Genomic DNA, 14,679 nt, shown 5'->3' on the forward strand with positions numbered 1-14,679 from the left:
GTTAAGAACATGTGCTACAGGCTGGAGAGATGGCTCAGCAGTTAAGAGCACTGACTGCTCTTGCAGAGGACCTGGGTTCGATTTCCAGCACCTACATGGCGGCTACGAACCGTCCTTAACTCCAGTTCTGGGGGAATCTGAAGCTCTCTTCTGATCTCCACGGCATTGCACGACATGGGTGCACTCACATACATGCAGGCAATACACTCATACACATAGGCATAATTAAAAATAATAGGTCAGAAGAGGGCATTGGATGCTCTGGAACTAGAGTTCCAGACGGTTGTTAGCTGCCATGTGGGTGCTGAGAATTAAACCTGGGTCCTCTGTAAGAGTAGCCAGTGCTTTTAACCACTGAACCATCTCTCCAGCCTCCAAAATAAATATTTTTTTTTAAAGAAGAAAATCCGGAGCTAGAGAGATGGCTCAGCAGTTAAGAGCACTGACTGCTCTTGCAGAGGACCCAGATGTGGTACCTAGCACCCACATGACGGCTAACAACCATCCTTAACTCCAGTTCCAGAGGAATCTAATGGCCTCTTCTGACCTCTACAGGCATTGTACAACACTGCTGCACTTACATATTTGCAGGCAATATATTCATACACATAAACAATAATAATAGATAAAACTTTTTTTAAAAAATAGTAAGGAAGGCTGGGGCTACAGGGAGACCCTGTCTCAAAAAGGCAAAGGAGGAGGAAGAGGAGGAGGAGGAGGAGGAGGAGGAGGAGGAGGCGGCGGCGGCAGAGGTGGAGGCGGAGGAGGAGGAGGTTGTCATCTTCGGAGCTGCTACATGCCACATTTCTGACACCGACCCCTCCTAGCCACTGTTGATAATCATCACTTCTCTCTCATTCCCTCTGCCTATCAGGCTCTCTTTGCCTCTGCCAGCTGGTTGGTGTCGTTTACTTGGTGAATGCTTCCTACTCCTGTGGTCCATGAGTTGCTGTGGTTTTCTGTTGATCGTCTATGGTTGCACATGGAAGCAGTACCCTGTTTTCCATGAATCCTCTTCCAACCCGCCATGGTGGAGCAGCAGCCCAGTGTGCCCTGAGCAGTCAGGCTCAATCTGCCCAGCCTGGAGAATAAGCTATGTTTTCACCTGCAGTGTTGATGACACGAGGAACTCAAAATGACCAATTTAAATGTCTAATTCAATGGTAGCACTGACGTAGTGTATGTACTCCTTCCCCCATTTAGGAACTACAATTTCTAAATCACTGAAGTCCCAAGTTCCAGTGCTAGGAAGTATACTGCTTTTTTCACTGTTATGACAAAGACCCAGAAAAAGCAATATAAGGAAGGGTTTATTTTGGCTCATGGTTTGAGAAGACATGGTGGGAAGGCATGTAGCAGAGCATGAGGCAGCTGGGCACGTTGTGCCCTTAGTCAGGAAGCAGAGAGACAAATGCTGAGGCCCAGCTGGCCTCCTCCTGTTTTGCTTTTTATTCAGTCCAGGACCCCAGCCATGGGATGGTGCCACCCACACTCAGGGTGGGTCTTCTCTCTTCAGCTAAACCTCTCTGGAAACACCCTCAAAGACAGGTCCAGAGGTATGACTCCTCTCCTGGGTGATTCTAAATCCAGCTGAGGAGACAATGAAGATGAACTATCAGGGGAAGCAACAGTTTTGTGGATGGGTTACATTTAATCATGGGAATAGTCACTCCCTCTTCCACCTCAGGACTCAGGTTTTCCCACTGTGGGAAAACACACACCACATATACCCCAAAGTATCTGCTGCATCCTACAGTTCAGATCTCCAGCATTGCAGTATCTCCTGGCCATATTGGAACAGAGCCTTCATGGCCTACTTCAATGTCCTGTAAGTCCAGTTGCTTCTAGGGAAGATAATGCATGGCAAGGCTGGGCATCAAATGGGCATAACCACGTTGGTTATAAATATATATGCTCTTGGGACTGGAGAGATGGCTCAGCGGTTAAGAACACTGACTGTTCTTGACATGGCAAGGCTGGGCATCAAATGGGCATAACCACATTGGTTATAAATATATATGCTCTTGGGACTGGAGAGATGGCTCAGAGGTTAAGAACACTGACTGTTCTTGCAGAAGACCTGGATTTGAATACCAGCGCCCACATGGCAGCTAACAACTGTCTATAACTCCAGTTCCAGGGGATCTGACAGTCTCTTCTGTCCTCCAAGAGCACTGAATGACACAGGTGCACTTACCTACATGCAGGCAATACACACATACACATAAAATAAAAATAACAAATAAAATATTAAAAATAAATATATATGTTCTTATTTCTTTTGCTATAACATCTACTCTTCAGTTAGAAGCAAACTGTATAGAACATCAAGGCTAGAAATACTTTCATGAGCCCATGTCTGCAGTGGTCAGAGAAGGCAAATCTACAGGTAGAATATAATTCGCCACATTGGAAGCAGTTCAACGTAGCTAGCCAGGCTGCTGTTAAACAGTGTGTTTCCATGGTGAACAGGGCCATGTCAGGAACTCTAAATCAGTCTTGATGAGAGGAAAGCCATATTGTGTCCATTTACAACCTGTAGCTCAGTAACCACAGTCAGTGTATGAGTGTTGATCACAAGGGTGGTTGGGGAAAGACAATGACTGACACCTCTGAAACAGGGCATCTTCTTCAGTGCTCATGTGCCGTGGTCTCTTCTCCAGGACAGGATCATCCTCCCATTCTGTGCTCATTGCTAGAGCTCTGTTCACATATCCTGTCCCATAGGCCTCTCTGTTACCAATCTTCCAGTCTTGCTCTCACCGTGTTCCTGCGTGCTGCGCCCTGCCTGGCTAGGTAGTGGTGGATACAAAGAGGGACGGTAAGGCTCTAATAATAAAATATCACATACAGACAATTTAATATTTAAGAAACTGGGGACCAGGAGACTCCCGTTCCATAGAACAAAGAGCACTGAGTCTCTAATTCTCAAGGCTTTATTCCCAGGAATGAGGTGCTCTAAGCAGGAATTCAGGAACAAAGGGCATGCAGATCACAGGGCATTCCTCTGCAGGAGCTCAGGAAACATTTAGCAACAAAACGGCCTGTTTGCAAGGTATAGAGCAAATGTTCACACAATGGTGTAAATAAGGCATAGTTTGTTATCTGATCTAAACATAAACATAAGGGACACTGTGCTTTAGAACCCTGTTTCAGCACACATGCCTATCTGGCTCTGCCATCATAGATAATCTTGACTATGAGTGACTTTGCACATACAGTCAAGCATGCTTTCTGCAGAGTTCAAACAGGGCAGTGGTCTCCCAACACCTGAGCATCTGGTGAAACTCCCCATGCCATGCCCAAGTACAGGGCCATATTTCTGACCTTCTGTTTCCATCTTAATAAAATGGGACAACCAGAGATACCCCTTGGAATTGTATTCACTGAAAGCATCTGATTTCTGCAGTGCCTGCGAGGGCATTCCTGTAACAGGATGCAACCATCTGCTTCTACTTGGTGTCAGGCCTGAGTTGCTTCTTCCTCCATCAACTGATCACAAAGAACTAATCCACTGTGAGAACTGAGGGGAAGCTGAGGAACAAGCAGCAATGCTACAGAATAGACCACATGGTCGGTACTGCCTCACTTTCTCTTCATGACCTAGGGCTGTCATATAAGCAAGCCTGACAGGTGTCAGATCCTGACAGATCCAATGACACCTGGTTCTTGGTGGAGAGCTCAGGTTGCATAGTCACTGGGTGTCAGGTGTGCAGTCTCATCCAGAGCCCAGAGGCAAATCAGGTGCTGTTTCTCAAAAAGACAATTCTTATCTGCAGAAGGCAAACCTTGTTCCAAGTGATAGTGGGGCACAGGGCTTTTCCTGCTTAGGTTTGCTGGGAAAGCCAGAGCATATGCCTATCTTACATTGGATCTTCAGGGTCATGAGGGGAAATAGCTGACAGAGCATCTTAAAGTGCAACCTGAATCTGCACTGGGACCCATTTGAAACTAGCATTGCTGTGGATTACTCAGTAAATGTTTGTAGTGCACACACCAACAGGCATGTGCTGCCTCCCAAATCCAAAGCCAGGCTCAAGTCTTTCTTATTCTTAGCAGTAGGAGCAGGAACTTGCTTTTCACTTGGAGGGGATACCTTGATTCTGGGGAAAATGCTCTAATCATCTCACCTCCACAGAGAAGGCAAAGATGACTGTCTAGGGAGCCTGAAGATTTGAACTGGGACAGATGCTGTGTGTGAGCATCTGCTGGAGGAAGAGCAGAGTAGAAGAGCAATGTGGCGGTGGACTCAGGATCCCTGGCAGGAGGACGAGAAGAATGTATCACAAGTATACTCAGAACACCCAACTCCAGGCCAGACTATAAATAAGACCCAGTGCTCAGCCCCTGGGAGCCTCCAGCCCTGGAGCTGCAATGTAGAAAGCAATGCTTCTGGAGAGTATATTGGGGGGCACAATAGGAAGTGTTTGTGCCCAGTGATAAGTGAAGGCTTTGCCTGGGCTGTTCGGTGGGGGAAGCATTGACTCATCGACCAGAAGAGAGGGACTGTGATGGCTGGTTTTACTTGTCAACTTCACATGACGTAGAATCGCTTGGGAAGAGTCTTAATGAAAGACTGTCTTGGTCAGGCTGGCCTGTGGGCATGTCTGTCTTCCTTGCTTTAACTTATATGAGAAGATGTAGCTACCTCCCTTGTCCTTTAAAGACAATAGCACTCTGCTCACTAATAGCCAACAGGCTCCTGTCCTTGGCTCACTAAGAGTTAACAGACTTCTTCGAACTTTGTTGATGTGGAGACTTGAGGGGGCAGTCTGCTCCCAGAATGCTCCTTAGACAGCTGTCCCTGGGATGCCAGGGCAGGCGGGTAGCCCCCCTCCCTTATGTTTCTGCATACATCAAAGGAGGTCTGTTACTGGGCCTTTGCCATGGCCTTGGGTGTGCTGTGCTGTTTTCTCGCCATTGTGATGAGAAAGTTCCTGTGTTTTGCACAGCTTGAGCACTCATCATATGTAAACTGTGTGAACTTCAAACAGAGCTTCTAATAAAAGCTCTCGAGAGGACAGTGAAAGTGCTCTTGAGCAGACAGATGTCAAGAGTTTCCTGGTCTAAACTCAGTTTTTCAGCATCAGTCAAGCAGGGGGGCTATGCAGTAGCAGGGGGTCCAACACCCTCTTCTGGCCTCCACAGGCATTGCCTGCATGGGTGCACTTACAAACATACAGGCAAATCACTCATATACATAAAATAAAAGTAATTTGTTTTAAAAAGTCAGGTACTAGACTAGAGAAATCAAGAACAAACTGTTAACTGCTTGTTTTATTCAATGTTGCACATTTTATTAATTGGAATCCACTAAGTCATTTCAGGGTGATTGAGGACATTCAGGTGTAAGTCCCTGGACTGTCAACATTCATTAGGCAAAGATAAGCCTCTTCAACAACAGTGGCTCTCAAAGGTACCCAGTGTTTTAAAGCTTATGTTTATCCACCTGTGATTTCACTAAACCTATCAAAGATCAGTGCAGCAGAAAGCCTTATCCTCGTTTCATAGTGGAATGAAAGCTCAGAGAGGTCAAGTGACCTGCCCAGGACCTCACAGCTGACAAGTGACAGGATCTGAATGCTGTCTGCTTACCTCAGGGACAGTGCTTCTACTGAAACCAGCTGAAAGGCAGTGTCTGGTCCACCTGCTTCCCTGTGTGACTCCCCAGTGCACAGGGGTGCCTGCCAGATAAGGTATGCCCTGAAACTTCAGGCCAAAGTCAGGAAAAATGTGCCACACAGCCTGGTAGGGTGGGGCCTGAATACCTTCGCTCCAGAGATTAAGATCTAATTCAGGTGGCTCCTAGCACCTGACCCTCTCAACTCCTAGGCACTTAGACACCTCAAAGGCATGGGTCCTGGGTGGCCACACCTTGCAGAGAAGGCAGCAAGAGGCCATGTTCTAGAAGAAGGTGTCCCATCCCAGTGCCCCATACAAGCCTGTGGGAGCCAGCATCAGGTAGCCCTTAGCTCCCAGTAGCTGTCAACATCTCCAAAATGGCCTACTTCACCCTGGCCAAAAGGACACATGAATCCAACGGAGAACAGCTCCATACGTCAGACTAGAGTTAGACCTCGAACACATGGCTTCTACATTCAGACTATATACCTTATGTACCTCAGAGTCAATCAGAATTGAAACCACCCTTGTGTAGGAGGGTTCTTTGGTTTCCTGGTGATGGAAGTTACAGTAATGGTGCACATTAGGACTTGGCATGCCTGCCATGCACTAGGTCCTCTGCTGAGGAGTTCCCCAATGCTAACTCATTTCACCTGTGAAAACTGAGACCCAGAGCAGTTAAGGAACTCATGATCATACAGCCAGCATGCCTAGCAGAGCTGGGATTCAAACCCAGGCAGTCTGTGTTAATCTCCTCACTCTTTTGTGTCTCTACATGCTTTGGGTAGACTGTATCCATGCCTGAGCTATGCCAAAGTCAGGACAGTGTGTTGGTTAACCTTGATTGTCAACCTGACTGGATTAGGACATGCATAAGATATTAGTCAAGTATACCTCTATATCATGTGGGTGCTGGGAATCAAACCTAGGTCCTCTGCAAGAGCAGCCAGTGCTCTTAACCAGAGCCATCTCTCCAGCCCTCTTAATCTCACCGTGATCTTCAGACACAGCTTCAGAAATTGACCTGACAAAGGAAACAGCCCAGATCTTTCTACATCCAGTCTATACTACATATTCTTATATCACTCATTCTTTATAGTGATCACATTCAACTATTAATGAGAAGCTACTATCATTATGTAACTGATTGGCAACTGGGTTCTTAACAATTTTTCATTTTTGCAGACAGCTGTCATAAAATCTTCCTATAAATGTTTCATAACACAACACTTAGATGGTTGGGTCTATACATATTGTGACTATTACTGGGTCATCATCTGCACAGGTGGTACCAATCTTCCATGCTTTCCCTAAGGCAGGAGAATTCCTGTACCCTGTGCTGTGCAGTCAACTGTAAAACTCCCCAGGCACTGTATTAGAACTTTCTAGAATAATTCCCAGTGGTGTACTAGCTATACAGGGCTTCTTGGTGGCTGTCAAAATGTTTGAATTTGGGAGACTTTTTAAAAGTCCACTGCAGTCAACTCCTCTGAGAGTTAGGTTGACTTCTAGTGTTCAGACAGTCCACAAGGACCCAGGCACTCAGGTCTGAATTCATGGAGTATCCACACAGGAAAAAAAGGAGCTGGGTGGTGATCAGCTGCACCCCAAAGTCTGCCCCTGCCACTCACTGGGAAGCCATCTGCTACGCACCCTGAGTGGGGGTTTATTTTCTTGTTGTTTCCTAAAACAGAAGCCTTAACAAGCTGGGAAGAACTTTTCACCAACCAAACAGAACAGAAAAACCAAGAAACTGAGTAGAGAGGATTCCACAGTTATTGAGACTCTACCGTCTTCCCCCCTTGCTTATCAGATGAAGAAACTGAGACCCAGGGATGGTGTTACTAGTTCATGATCACAAAGAAGAGCAGAAAGAGGAGGCAGAACTTGCCCTAGCCAGGCATTCTAACTTGTAGCCCAGAGCTGTATCAAGGCAAGGCACGTCCCTGGCCTCCACCCACAGTCCCATAAGTCTTTGCTCAATCTTCAGGGTTTTTGAAACAGAGAAAAGTTAAGATTTCCCCTTCAACAGAAGTCATGGGGACTCTCTGCAAGGCCTTGAGTATGCTGTCCATACCACCTTGAATTTCTTTTCCCACAGAAGTGCTTAAATGAGTCTCCATCCTTCAAGACCCAAGAGAATGTCACCTTCTTTGAAAGCCTTTCTGGATTCCCCCAGGGAAGCTGCTTGTGCTGTTCAGTTTCCCAGGTCCTGACCTTGCCCCAGCACTTAGAATACTTGATGGTGGTACTGGCTCTTCTCCATGAAATGCAGACCTGTGCTGGGATTTGTCTTTGTTACCCCAGTATACAACTTTAGCTAGGAAGGGATTGGCTGTGAGAACAAACTCCTGGGCAGATGAGGGGCTCGTACCTAGGTGGCAGCAGGGAGCTTAGGGTTGGCAGGTGCTGAAGGACCACGCACAGCGTGAGAAGGCGCTAATCTTGAAAATGATGGGCTTTTGACACAAACTGCCTAGAGGTGCCAAGCAGGTCAGGCTGACAGGCATAAAGGCACAACATTCTGTTATATGTGTAAAGGCCTCCAGGACTACTTACAAAGAGGCCTTATCTGAGGACTGCCATTGCTTTTCAGCGTTCTGTCCATGAAGACCACTTCTTTCCTTTTGCCATGGGTACAACTCCCAGGCCTGGCTGACCCAGAGATCAGGATCCAACAGGGAAGAGAAAGGTGGGTGAGAAATATCTGCTTAAGGACAGAGAACCAGATGAAAAAGCCAAAGTAACTATAACCATGAAATGTCTTCTATGTAAGTAATTCAAGAAAGGGTCTTCCAGGGCTGGAGAGACGGCTCAGAGGTTAAGAACACTTGCTCCTCTACCAGAGGACCTGAGTTCAGTTTCCAGTACCTACGTCAGGTGGCTTACAACTGCCTATAACTCCAGCTCCAAAACCCTTTTCTGGCTTCCACAATTACCCACACTCATGTACACACATACACACACACACACACACACACACACACACACACACACACACACCATAATAAAGAAAGAAAATAATGTAATTTTACAATAAAATTTTTAAAAATTTAAAAATAAAAAATACAGCCAGGCATGGTGATGCATGCCTTTAATCCCAGCACTCAGGAGGCAGAGTCAGGCGGATCTCTGTGAGCTCAAGGCCAGCCTGGACTACATAGTGAGTTCCAGGCCAGCTGGAACTACAGGGAGCCCCTGTCTCAAAAAAAAAAAAAAGACAAAAAAGACGAGAAAAAAAAAACTAAATAAAATAAATAAAATAAAAAATACAAAACACACAAAATTCTGGAATTTAGTATTCTATTATCCAGTGCACTTTAATTTCCTTGTTTACACATGGGCTCTGTGTGTACATAACAGTGGCACGAGCCATTCTCTAAATACAATCTGGTATCCAGACACTAACAGATGCACACAGAAGCGTGTGAGCAAACTTCTACACAGAGAAGCAAACAGCATGGCAGGACTCTGGTCAGATGCCCCCAAAGCCTCTTGTTCAACACTTGGAGACAACAGACGCTTTCCAAAAGATGATATGAGCCTATTCCAATGGGAGACTCAGGCTTGAGTGTCCTCCCAAAAGATGTTAGTTTCTCTGCCTTCTCCAGAGGAGTGGGAACACTCTGAACTCTCTGTTCAGAGAAAGAAGACAGGGAGCTAAGAGCCTGCTCAGCACATATGCGTACCACCCTTTATGGCTAACAGAATCATCTGCATCTTAGGGTCACAAGGTTGCCCATGTGGTCATACAGATCAGCAGTCATGCCAACATTCAACCTGCATCTCATGGCTGCTGCACTGCCTCACACAGGGAGGGAAGACAAGGGAGCTGAGAGGACTCAGAGTAGCTCAGAGGTAGAGGGCTTGGCCAGTACGCACAAAACCCTGGGTTCCATCCCTGGCACTCAGAGAAACCAAAGGTAGGTGCCAAGAGTGAGCACATGTAATGTAACCCGTCTAATCCATACAGAAATCCAGGCAACCGATAGTCCCCACATGAAGTCAAATTAGTGTTAAACCTGGGTCATATGAGAAAACTGTCTGGAGACTGAAGTGCCATTGATATGACAAAGGGACCTCTGGAGACACCTGTGTCTGCTCCCTTCTGGTGCTGAACATGAAGCTTAGGAGAGACTTCAACCTCTATGACCAGCCCCTGCCATCTGCAGCCTGTTCCCACCTCAGGGGACTGGTGGAAACTCCAGGGGGATGAAACATCCTCTCTGTCCACCTGCCACATTTGCCAAAGCACCATGGTGACACCTCACTGCCCATGTTTTGTCCCCTTTGGGGACAACATCTCACATCTTGTGTTTTAATAGTCAAGATGACTTGTAGGTCAACAGGATGTGAAATACATATTTTAAATATATCCTTATATTAAAAAATTTGAGTTTACTAAGCTCCTAAGAACCTGGGCTTGAGCCAGGCTGGTCAGGCCAGAGCTTATCATTAATCCTATTACCCAGCTCCACTAGGGAAGAGGCATCAGGCAGCTTCAAGGGCAATCATCCAAAAGGCCAGGGGCTTGGTTTGAAAGGTTTAGATTGTCTGGGAGAGGAGAGGAGTGTTCTTACAGAGATGGAACCATGTCAGGTAGGATGTGGTGACAGGACTTCTCACCCTAGCAGCCCCAAGGAAGGTCACATAATGTAAGGTTGGGAACTGGGAAGTGCTGCAAGGAGTATAAAAGGCTGACTGACTTCAGGGTGGGAACGGAACAGGAGTGTGCAGCCCTGTTAGTGGACGGGAAAGGGAGGTGGGGCCAAAGTCACACCACCATGACCTTGCACACAAACTGGCTTCTTGCATCAGAGGGAGACATCTTGTTACTTCTAAATTATCATAAGCTTGTCCAAAGGCAAAAATTGCTTGGGCCACAGCACATGGGCCAAGGCACTTGTCTAATGACCCTGAGCCCTGTTCAGTCTCTACCACTGGTCAGGAAAGTTTCAGTACCAACAAGTACCTTGCAAAATTATTCTCTTGGCTTAAAATTCATCAAATAATTAAAATGCCTGCTTTCCAGTTTTATTCTTGAAGAGGACACAGTCCTATGAGGTGAAATTTAATATGATAAGCCAAGAGTTTGGTTTATAAAAATCAAGTTAGTGTTCTAAAAAAAACAAGACAAAACCCTTCCAATGATTCCCACATGCCAAAGTGCAGTACTGCAGTTCTGTTAACAAAAAACAAATGTCATAGTTACTATTAAAAACTATACAGCACTCATTCCGAAGAGAAGTGGGGGATGGGGGTGTTCTTATTGCTCCAAAAACTAACACATAACAATACACAGTATGGACAGAAAAACTGTAACATTGTCTGCTACATAAAAATCATCCAGGCACTGCAGTTTCACGGGCCAGTGTTGGTGGCTGATCACAGCCGGGTGCAACTGTCAACAATCCACAGAGGAACTGAATACTGCAACCAGAGGACCCAGAGTGTCTTTTAGGCACTGGGTTTTTAATAAAGAAGCCTGGCAGAGACAGGTGCTTATGAAATTTGGCCAGGAAGAAATATTGTTAAAATAAGAGCATTCAAGTCACCTACCCCACCCCAAAACTTCCTGGTAAGCTTCCTCTCTGAGGTGGGACAAATAATTCAGCCAGTAACTGAACGAAGTAAGTGGAACATCTATTGGTCATTGACCTGCTGTCCCTCATTTTGTTTTTCTTTTACTTCTTGTAAGTATCTCGTTTCAAAGTCAAACTAGAGGTCTGGGGAGGAAGTCCTGGAGAAAATGATTTCAGATACCAGTACTTGTAGGTCCCATACCAGCCCAGCAAACCGAACGAGGTGCCAAATACTTTCTGGGTTAAGTTGTGGAAATAAATGGCTGTGCAGAGAAACATCCACATCCAGATGAGGGTCAGGAAGCCCAGGGCGACGACCAGGATGGTGGTGGCAATGTGGAGGCAGTGGCTGCGGTCCATCTTCACCTCCTGCAGCACAGCCATCTCCTCCACGATCATGAGGGCACAGAAGCTCAGAAGGAAGGAGTGACCCGAGATATCAAAGCCGTACCAGAAGCCCCCTTCCCGGTGGCACTGCTGCTTGCTCTGGCACTCTTCTCGGATGCCCTCCAGGGCCGGTGACTGGTAGCAGCTGCCTGTGAAGTGCTCGATGTTAGAGAACAGGGCTGTGCAGACATACCAGATAGCTGTGCCCACGAGCAGAGTGCTCAGCCGCCGCAGGACCAGGCTGGTCTTGCCCGTCAGATGGTAGTTGGTGAGGGCAATGAAAGGCAGGAGGAGAAAGACTGTCCAGGCCCAGGCCATTTTAACAAAATACCTGACAGAGGAGGAAAGTGTGAGTGAAGACGGGACATGGCAGACAGGAAACAATGTCATCAGGGTTCAGGTCTCTAGGCTCCCAAGGAAAGTTAAAAGAGAGAAATTGGCCAGGCGTGGTGGCGCACGCCTTTAATCCCAGCACTTGGGAAGCAGAGGCCGGCCTGGTCTACATAGGGAGTTCCAGGACATCTGGTGAAGTAATTGTAATTGTAATTATGTAACCCTTATGTCTGTGAGGTCTATACTGAGTCACAGATGTGTCATGCCAAAGAGGGGGTCGTAAGTGGTAGACTTGGATTCAAATCTGGGGCCTGGAGTTTTCATGTTATGCTATCTGCTCAGGAAAGCAAAAACTGAGCGTCCAAATGTCAGGTGCTTTCACACACATTCACTTTCCACTAACACATTCACAATTAGTCTAGAAGGAAGGGGTTGTTTGTCTTGAGATATAGTCTCATATAGCCCAGGCTGGCCTCAACCTGCTCTATAGCTAAGGATGACTTTGAATTACTGATCCTCCTGCCAAGTGGTTCTATTATAGGTGTGTGCCACCACAGTCAGTTTTATGCTGTGTTGGGGGTTAAAACCAGGGCTTTCTGCAACCCTCATTTGTCTCATTCTACAGGTGGAATCCGGGGCTCAGAAAACTGAGTACTTTGCTAAGACTACACACACAACAGCAAGCACAGATTGAGCCCCACTGTGCCCACTCGCAAAGCCCGTGCCCTCTCTACCATAGCACTGTTCTCTCCTACACGGCAGGTAAGTCTTGCAAGGAAGAGCTTTACTTCAAGCTACAAGACCAGGGTCCAAATTCTGACTCTGACTCTACTTGTTACTACATCTTGAGGCCTCAATCCCTCAGCTGTTAAAGTTGAGGGCATCAAGTAGCTTTCAAAATCCCTTCCAGATTCAATGAGTCACCACCAGTTCCCTCCCAGTAATCAGCACCATGTCTTGGAACAAAACACCAGAGTCCATGGCTACCCCTAAACAACAGGGAATGATGTGCCAGGTTGCTGGGCTCCTGGCTCACCAGACCAGATGAAGCAGTAGCTGCCATGTCTGCCTCTCCTGTGCACATGAAAGGTGGCTGACCTGAGCTCAAGCTGTGGAAAGCACACAAGAAAGAGACCTGAGGCCACTACCATTCTCATAGCCTATTCTTAGCTCAGCCGCTGAGGGTGGGTGAGGACAGGGTGGGCCAAGGACAGAATGCCTCTTTCCTGGGTTCCAGTGGTTTCTCAGATGCCACCCATGGGTCTGTCACTAAAACCTCCACTGGCACTGATAGAGCCTTCCCAGAGCCAAGACCTGCCAGGCATCTGCCAGGGAGAGAAAGCAGCTTTTAAGTAGATAAGAGTTGGGCAGACTCTCAAGATGCTGGACACTACATTGAAAAGTATTAGGTTCATGTCAACCAAGCAATTTTCATCCTTCAATTTCTCTGTATTAGTGCAATAGTGTTTTGCACAATAAACTTCTACTAGAGGCGTTTAAAAAGAATAGGAAAGAAGTGGGTAGGTGGAGTTAGATGTCCCAGAGTGCTCAGCTGGGCAACTGCCATGCACTTTCGGTGACTGAGAAAGTCCATGGAGATCCAGGGGAAAGGTCACTCTTATACCAGTATCAAGCCCTGGGGATCATCCCTGCTTGGGAAGAGCCCTCTAGAGTGTGGTGGGTCAGGAGGAGGTCTTTAATCGATAGTGGTGCGATTCTGTCACAGAGGCTGGGGGGGGGGGGCTGACAGGGCCGGCAGGAGCAAGGTGACATGTCCCCAACAGGGCAGGGGCCAGCTCGTAACTCCGCGGGAGAGCAGCGACACTGTGTATTCAGAGTCCAGCCCACCCCACAGCGCTGCACGCACTGCCACTCACAGGCCTGCCCGGCCCGGCTGTCCCATCCGAATCTGCACACGCGAGGCGTGACTGACACTCGCTCTTGCCGGGTCCCGGCGTCGCGACACGCGCGCCGATGCGGCTGTCGCGACCGGAGGAAGGCTTTTCTCTCCGGATGCCTAGTCCGCCCTGACCGCGAACCTGCTTCTCGGGGCGACGGGGCGGGAAGCGGGGTGCACTCACATGTTAAGGACGTTGCGCTTGTTGCTGAGGTAGCTCTCGGGCAGCGGTGACAGCTCCTTGAGGATCGAGCCCGCCAGCATGCCGGCCGCCAGCACCCAGGGAAGGTAGCGCCGCACCGCCGCCCTCACCAGAGTCCCGCGGAGAAACCACGCGCACCGCTCCAAGTGCTCCATGCCGGACCGTCTCGGCCACCGTCCGCCGCCCAGCGCCCTCTCGGCCACCGTCTTGCCCTTCTGCCGGGCTGGCGGTACCGAGGGCGCATGCGCATTTCCACAGGCCCCGCCCCCTGAGGGCTCACGCGCGCTCCCTCTAGCGGCCACAAGTGGCCTCTGCAGCGCGCGGGTTTTAACTGCGGCCTCTCTCCCTGCCTTAGCTGCGGGTTGATGTCACAGCATCGTTTAGTTTCTCTTGGAGACATCGCCATCAGACTCTCCGTATTATATAAACAAAATTAAAATAACTAAAAAACCCATGACTTCCTAATATTTTGTTATGTTTTATTATTATCTATGTTCTTGTTTGTTCATTTCGAGACAGGGTCTCATTATGTGTACCCTGGCTGGCCTGGAACTCACCACGTAGACCAGCCTGGCTTTGAACTTTGACGATGTAGCGTCTTCATGCTCTGTCTCCTTCTTGAGTTCTGAGATTACAGACATGTACCATTACCTCCA

The 14,679-nt window shown here is 47.7% G+C and overlaps 1 protein-coding gene across 1 annotated transcript; it reads right to left on the reverse strand.

The window, feature by feature from the left end:
- Window positions 1-8,908: 8,908 nt before the first annotated feature.
- Window positions 8,909-14,238, reverse strand: Fitm2 (fat storage inducing transmembrane protein 2). The gene is made up of 2 exons (XM_008851004.3): window positions 14,006-14,238; window positions 8,909-11,922 (listed from the first exon to the last, which is right to left on the reverse strand). Exons 1-2 carry the CDS (start codon window positions 14,176-14,178, stop codon window positions 11,307-11,309), a joined length of 789 nt encoding a protein of 262 aa, XP_008849226.1. The 5' UTR covers window positions 14,179-14,238; the 3' UTR covers window positions 8,909-11,306.
- Between the last annotated feature and the right edge of the window lie 441 nt (window positions 14,239-14,679).

This window comes from Nannospalax galili, unplaced genomic scaffold, assembly GCF_000622305.1.
Source record: "Nannospalax galili isolate Female #2095 unplaced genomic scaffold, S.galili_v1.0 scaffold205, whole genome shotgun sequence".
NCBI lineage: Eukaryota > Metazoa > Chordata > Mammalia > Rodentia > Spalacidae > Nannospalax > Nannospalax galili.

Coding starts and splice junctions, on each gene's coding strand:
- Fitm2 (XM_008851004.3), bottom strand. CDS start 14,178: ATGGAGCACTTGGAGCGGTGCGCGTGGTTTCTCCGCGGGACTCTGGTG. Junction 11,923..14,005: donor AAGCGCAACGTCCTTAACAT/GTGAGTGCACCC, acceptor CTCCTCTGTCAG/GTATTTTGTTAAAATGGCCT.